This window comes from Mirounga leonina, unplaced genomic scaffold (assembly GCF_011800145.1).
Source record: "Mirounga leonina isolate KUSES-001 unplaced genomic scaffold, KU_Mleo_1.0 Mir_171, whole genome shotgun sequence".
Taxonomy (NCBI): domain Eukaryota; kingdom Metazoa; phylum Chordata; class Mammalia; order Carnivora; family Phocidae; genus Mirounga; species Mirounga leonina.
Window position 1 is genome coordinate 8,393,519 of NW_023270436.1, and position 7,351 is coordinate 8,400,869.

The window sequence follows — 7,351 nt, forward strand, 5'->3', positions numbered from 1 at the left end:
ATCTGTACCTCTGAAACAAATAATGCAACATATGTTAAGAAAAAAAAAGAAGAAGAAGGTAGCGGGAGGGGAAGAATGAAGCGGCGGAAATCGGAGGGGTGGACGAACCATGAGAGACAATGGACTCTGAAAAACAAACTGAGGGTTCTAGAGGGGAGGGGGGTGGGAGGATGGGTTGGCCTGGTGGTGGGTATTGAGGAGGGCACGTTCTGCATGGAGCACTGGGTGTTATGCACACACAATGGATCATGGAACACTTCATCTAGAACTAATGATGTAATGTATGGGGATTAACATAAGAATAAAAAAAATATTGATTCCTGGACACTGCCCTAGATTTACTGAGTCTGAATTCCGGGTCACAACTTGGAAATATGCATTTTTTTAAACAAGCGCCTTAGTCCGCTTGGAAACCACCGCGGGAATTCGGAAGTCCTTCGCCCCCACTAGCTTCACAGAGCCTTGCGTCAGCGTCCCTCGCCCCGCCCCGCCCCGTCCCCGCCCCGCCCCCGCCCCGCCCCCGTCACCGCCCCCACCGCGGCCGGCCTTGCCCAGGCCCCGCCCCCCGCCCCCGCGGTCTCGTGCGGCCTCGCGGGACCCTTCCCGTAATGCCCCGCGCCGAGCCGCCGCGGTTGCCAGGCAATGCACCATCCTTGCCGCCGGTCGCGTAGAGTTCCGCTCGGCCATGGGGCCGCAGCGCCTCCCGCCGCTCCTGCTTATGCTCCTGGATTGCTGGGCCTCCGTGAGCGCCCACACCAGGGCAGCTCCGCCTGTGACGACGGAAGGCCTCAACTCTACGCAGGCAGCCGGGACGACTCTCCGACCCGCCTTGTCTCCTAGGCCCTCTGGAACCCCCAAGGCCCCCGTGCCCTCCACCGGCCCCAGGCCCACGCCGGTCACGGACGGTGGGTACCAAGGCGCAGTTCCTGGGGATCCAGAGTGATCCAGCTTGGAGCGGGTGGCCCGGGTGAGGCTGTCGTCATGAGAGTAAACGTTTATTGAACACTTGCTGTGTGCGGGCATTGCTGAGTGTTTCATAGGTGTTGACTGTCTCAGCAACCGGTGGGGTAGACCTCCTTGTCCCTCTCAGAAGAGAAAACCGAGGCTCAGAGAGCGTCAGTGGGACAGTATAAAGTCTTTGAAATAGCTTGCAGTGGTCCTGGACAACATTAACGCTAAAGGTAGTAATGAACGAGTCGCTGCACCTTTGCCACCAGCGATGAAATTATGTAAATCCAAAGTTTCTGGGCAGTTGTGGAAACTGAATGCATAGGTTGTGTTGAACTTTTCATTTAGCAAAAAGAAACGCCAGGGGTCTAGTTTCCATAAATACGACTAGGCCCTTGTCTGTGGACTTGAATTAGGAAACCCCAGAATTCCTCCTGTGTTGGAGGTGGGAAACAATGGGGTGAGGGGTTATGTCCACCTCTTAGGATTCATCATTAGGGATAATCAACATATTTCTCAGGAAATGGTCTAATTCTGGAGTTAGATTAGTGAATATTTTATAATCTGATTTGATATGGATGAGTTAAGGGGATGGATGTGACCCTGAGATGGCTGTACCCTGAGTGCAAAATTTTGTGAATGTGCATTTTTCTGGGTGAGGGTTCTTAGCAGTTTCTCAAAGGGGTTTGTGATCTCAAAAAAACCCCACAAAACCCAAAACCCTTTAAGTCCTGTGACTGTAAACCCAATATGTATGCGTTTTTTTGTTTTTGTTTTTTTTTTTCCCCCTTCGTAAGAGAAGAAGACCTTGAGTAAAGCTCAGTATTTAGTAAATAGAAAACTCATCCTTGGGGATATCTTGTACTCTAGGACTTCAGTTCCTGAATCATCATTTCTCCAAAGGGCCTCCTTTATAAATTAGTAAGGAATATGCATAAGTAAAAGTATAAATGAGTAAGGAAAAGTACAGAGAAATACATTCTCTATTTCAGTATATAATAAAGCTTTTTTTTTAAATAAAGCTTTTTTTTAAAATAAAGCTTTTATAGCGAAACTGTTGATTTAATGAATTAGTTGAGGAGGTAAATAAGTGATAAATGGGGACAGACTACAGCATAGTATTCAATATCCTAAAATTCTCTAAGGTTTTTGGACTGGGTTGTCTTTTATCCATCTAAGTATTCCATCTGTTTATGTGATTTCTCCCCCAAATGAAGCTATTCTTGGACCATCATTATTAGGGCCTGTGTTCAGGGTTGTTTTTCCAGCATGGGGGGATGAATTTGCACTTCATCTTTTTAAAGGGCCTGCTTTAGGCCGGTGAAAGTAATGATAAAAGATGACAGCTGGGATTTATTCACTGCTTACTGTGTAGCAGGCTCTGTGCTAAGCTTTTTGTCTGTAATGTATCTCAGTTAATCCCCTATGATGTGGGTTATCCCCATTTTTCAGGTAGGTGAATTATTTGCCTGATTTTAGGTCACACCCCTGGCAGGTGTTGGAGCAGGGGCTGACTCTTGAGTGGAGAACTGGACACCATGTGCAGGATGGGTTACAGGTGGGAAGAGAAGTAACTTTCATCTTGATCTGAGCTCTGTTCCTTAGCGTCTTGCTCTAGAGCCAGGCACGTTGATGTTAAGAGGTGTAGAAGAACAGCTGAGAGCTACTCAGACCTTGGGAGTGCTCAGCAGATACTTGTTGGCTGATTAAGTACACTCACATCCTGGATAGAGACCTCCCCCCACCCCAGTGGAGTTATTAAACACTATTGCTTTGTCCTTACTAGTCTTATAGCTACTTATAAGGGTTTTGAATTGTGAAAAAAATCAAGATTGTAATTTTAAACACATAAGGCAGGGAGCCTAAACACTTTTTTATATTAACATGCTCGAATTGCATTTTCATTTTACTAAGCACATGGAAGAGTGCTTGGTGAGAGGGAAGTATGTTAGCTTACGGGAGAAGACTCCCGTGTCTCAGATTAAGAAAGGATTGTGTATTGGCAAAACCTTCCTCTTATTCATACACTTCTTTCCAGAGTATGCTATTTTACCTTTTTTTGAGCTATATTTTTCTAAAGTTCATTTTTGTTGTGAACTAGTTCATACATGCAAATCGGAATGTTGTATGGAATCTCTGCCACCATTTGCTTTAGATCCTTGTTTTGCATGAGATTTTTTTTGAAAAAGGAAACATTATAGGCAAGACAAGTGTGATCTTATTTTCCCCTTCCCAGCAGTAATTACTGCCATGAATTCAGTGTTTATCGTTCTTATGCTCTGCCATCTTTATTTTTTATTTTTTTAAAGATTTATTTGAGAGAGCGAGAATGAGAGGGAGAGAGAGAGAGCACACGAGAGGGGGAAGGGTCAGAGGGAGAAGCAGACTTCCTGCTGAGCAGGGAGCCTGATGTGGGACTCGATCCCGGAACTCCAGGATCATGACCTGAGCTGAAGGCAGTCGCTTAACCGACTGAGCCACCCAGGCGCCCCCGCTCTGCCATCTTTAAAAGGGTTTTTTTTTCCTCCCCTGGTTGACAAATAAAATAGGGAATTTAAAGTCCAGAGAGTCATTATGATTAAAAATTAAATGTTGTGGGGGTACCTGGGTGGTTCAGTCAAGCTTCCAACTCTTGGTTTGGGCTCAGGTCATGATCTCAGGGTTGTGGGATTGAGCCCCTCAGGGGACTCCTTGCTGAGTATGGAGTCTGCTTAAGATTCTCTCTAGCCCTCAGCCCCTTTCTCCCCGCCCCTCCTCACGTGCTCTCTTTCTAAAAAAAGAAAAATCAAATGTTGCAAAGTGGGGAGATTTCTCTTCCCGTCATGCTTTATTGTCTAAATTAACAAAGATAGGGCGCCTGCATGGCTCAGTCGGTTAAGTGTCTGCCTTTGGCTCAGGTCATGGTCCCGGAGTCCTAGGACCAAGCCTCACAGGAAGTCTCCTTCTCCTTCTGCCCTTCACCTCGCTTGTGCTCTCTCTCTCTCAAATAAATAAATAAAATCTTTAAAAAAAAGTAAATTACCAAAGATATTTCCAGAACCCCAAGTACAAAGCACCTGAGCCAGTTTGATTCTTGGTCAATGTGCATGTGGGCTCAGCTTCAAAGCCGCAGGTGACACCTGAAGAGAGAAACAAGTTGGAGAGCCCTGAGTCCTGGTGGACTTCATTGGGCTATTCCTCTGAATCAGAGTCTCCAGAGGTGAAGCTTGGGAATCTGTACTATCACACCAGTGGTTCTTACGGTCCGGCAAGTGATTTAGCGTGCTGGTTAAATTATCAGCATCACCTGGAAAGTTTTTGAAAAACAGATGTCTGGGTTTCCTAGCTTACCGACTGGTGGTTCTAATGGGCAGAGAAGTGATTTAGCATGCTGGTTCTTAAACCTGTTTTAATTAGCATCACCTGGATGTTTTTTAAAAAGACTTTATTTATTTATTTGAGACAGAGAGAATGAGAGAGAGCACATGAGAGGGGGGAGGGCCAGAGGGAGAAGCAGACTCCCCGCCGAGCAGGGAGCCCGATGCGGGACTCGATCCAGAGACTCCAGGATCATGACCTGAACCGAAGACAGTCGCTCAACCAACTGAGCCACCCAGGCACCCCACCTGGATGATTTTTAAAAACACAAATGCCTGGGTTTCATAGCTTACCAAATCAGAGTCCTTGTAGGTAGAGCACAAACAGAACTTTCCAAGTGAGTCAGATGATTAGCTACTTTGGGGAAATCTCAGATTGAGAAGCATTCAAACTGACTAATTTTCACTTCACAGATCGCCCTCAAAGTGCAATAGGAAAAATAAAATAGACCTTTTGTATGAAATGGACTTTTGGTACTTTGCAGTGGCAGGGGGCAGTCACTCCTTGCTGATGGAGAAGTTCTGCATCCTACCTCTTGTTTCTGTAGTTGCTGCTCTGTGTGTCTGTGACCTGACTCCAGCACAGTGTGACGTCAACTGCTGTTGTGATCCTGATTGCAGCTCCATGGATTTCAGCGTTTTTTCTGCCTGTTCAGTTCCGATTGTCACGTAAGTTGGTGATGCATGCAGTTTTGATGAAATTGGACCAAGATTATAAAATCTGGGGACAGAAAGTGAAATATTTTCCAGGCTGAAAAACCCAAAGCTGGGTTTCTTGAATTTTGCGTCATTCAGAAGCCGTGCCGTCCAAACCAATATGTAGAAGAGTATCTCTCCCTTATTTGCATACTGCCGGATGATAGTGGAGGCAAAAGACGAGAGAGTGTACTTTGTTAAGAGTATAAGGAAATCTTTGTATTCAGAGATTGAATTACATTTCACTCTGATTTGTAAACAGATAATGTGCACATTTTTGTATAAGCGAATTAGTCTCATGTATATAGCCTAGGGTGGAAAGTGCAGTTGAATTTTACAGCTTTTGTTGTGAACATAGTACTTGTAACAAAAAATTAGACAGGAAAGCTTTGTTTACACTTTTCCGATATGTAAATCTACCAGGAATTCTCACAGTTCACATTGTATAGGAGGGCAATGGAAAGTGATATTCCCAGTCGATTACAAGGTAAAGAAACAGTCTCTTCTGAATAATTGGTTTCTCGTAATTCAGACTTCAAAGGTCTTTGAAAAATACAGTACTTAAAAGAGGTTAATTTATTCAGGATGGGACCAATTATTCAGAGATAGCTAACTTAAATTTAGTCTTGTAGCAAATTGTAGCAATTGATACTTGATAGATTGAATGCTTTTTGGAAATAAATACAGTGTGTTTTTCCCACGAAAAACTATCTTTTCTTCTTTTTTAAGATTTTAATTTGAGAGTGAGTGCACACACAGCATAAGGTGGGAGGAGGGGCAGAGGCAGAGAGAGAATCTCAAGCAGACGCCATGCCAGCTGTTGGGCTCATCTCACAACCCATGAGATCATCACCTGAGCCGAAATCAAGCATCAGACACTTGACCAACTGAGCCACCCAGGTGCCTCTCATGAGAAACTATATTACTGACCAATGGGAAATTGAATCTGCTTCTAATATTGTAAAAATGTTTGGAGAATGGTATGTTGTAGTCAGAATATTTTTCTGGGTATCTGGACTACAACGTGGTTCAGTCTTTGTTAGAAATCATTCTGCTTTTCTGCCTTAATAAGTATCAAAAGCCTGAGAGTGAGATTTTGGCTCTATTCAAGATCATAATTTAGAATGTCATATTTTCTTTTATTAGTTAACACTGAATTTTATTTTATTTTTTTAAAGATTTTATTTTAGTTGACAGAAAGGGAGAGCACAAGGAGGCAGAGCGGCAGGCCGAGGGAGAAGCAGGCTCTCCGAGGAGCAAGGAGCCCGATGCGGGGCTCGATCCCAGGGCCCTGGGATCATGACCTGAGCCGAAGGCAGACGCTTAACGACCGAGCCACCCAGGTGCCCCTTATTAGTCAACACTGAATTTTAGATATAGACTATTTAGAATGTGGGTCAGGAAGCTTTTTCTGTAAAAGGCCATAGAGTAAATATTTTAAGCTTCAGAGGCCAGTGGTTTCTGTTGCAACTTCCTCACCTCTACCATTGATGAGCCAAAGCAGCCATGTAAATGAATGGGCATGACTATGTTTCAGTCAATCTTCATTCACAAAATTAGGTGGTGTTTGTGTATAGAAGTTAGAGCTGAATCCATGGTGCCCTCAGGAAAGGACCTCAGAATTTTTTTGAGTTAGTTTTGCTTATGACTTTTTCCTAAAAAAGAAGTGTAGAAATAAATCAAAATTGATAATCCCAATTAATTGATTATTCTCATTAGGTTCTAATTCATAAAAGGTTTGTTTACATCTGCTAAACTGTCAACAGCTAATCCTATCATCTAATGATTTATAAATTTATTGTTAAGATTATTGGATTAATGTCTGTTCACCTCACTAGATGTAAACTTCACGAGAGCAAGGATAATATCCCTTACAGCAGTAGTACTTAGCACAACTCCTGCCACATAGTTGGCCCTCATTAGAAGTGAGTTGAATCAGTGAATGAATTTCTCCCCTCCACCCCTAACCAACCCTCTAGTATTCTCTTGACTTCTCTACCATTGTTCTCTCAGGCAGACACCTAGGCCAGAACCTGGAGGCTACCCTGACTCCTGCCTCTCCTTTGCCTTCTCACATCTAGCCTTCTTTCACACCACGCCTTACCTTTCACGAGCACCAGGGATGTAAGGTGAGCTGGATGTGGCCCTGCCCTCTAGGAGCTCATTGAGTAAGGGAGATAGAGGAGTGGGTGGCAGTTCTGCCCCAGCACTGAGACAGCTCAGAGGAGTAGCATCTAACCTAGGCAGTTGGGCTAGGGTAGGCTTTCTAGAAAAGACAAACAGAGCTGGGTTCTGAAGGACAAGTGGGAATTGGCCAGCACGGAATCAGTGGAAGGCATTCTAGGTCAAGG

General features: G+C 44.3%; 1 protein-coding gene and 1 long non-coding RNA gene across 8 annotated transcripts in view; both read left to right on the forward strand.

Moving 5' to 3' along the window:
• The first annotated feature begins 607 nt into the window (after positions 1 to 607).
• TCTN1 (tectonic family member 1) overlaps positions 608 to 7,351 on the forward strand; it is a 38,942-nt gene continuing 32,198 nt past the window's right edge. For 6 of the 7 annotated variants that reach the window (XM_035016996.1, XM_035016995.1, XM_035016994.1 and 3 more), the window contains exons 1-2: positions 608 to 905; positions 4,853 to 4,973. In XM_035016996.1, the coding sequence (XP_034872887.1) occupies positions 686 to 905; positions 4,853 to 4,973 (341 nt within the window). In that variant the 5' untranslated portion in view covers positions 608 to 685. Of the gene's footprint in view, positions 968 to 4,852; positions 4,974 to 7,351 lie in introns of all 7 variants that reach the window. The other variant, XM_035017000.1, reaches the window with a different exon arrangement.
• LOC118018466 overlaps positions 6,371 to 7,351 on the forward strand; it is a 1,974-nt gene continuing 993 nt past the window's right edge. The window contains exon 1 of the long non-coding RNA XR_004681416.1: positions 6,371 to 7,344. This is a non-coding gene — a long non-coding RNA (uncharacterized LOC118018466). The remainder of the gene's footprint in view (positions 7,345 to 7,351) is intronic.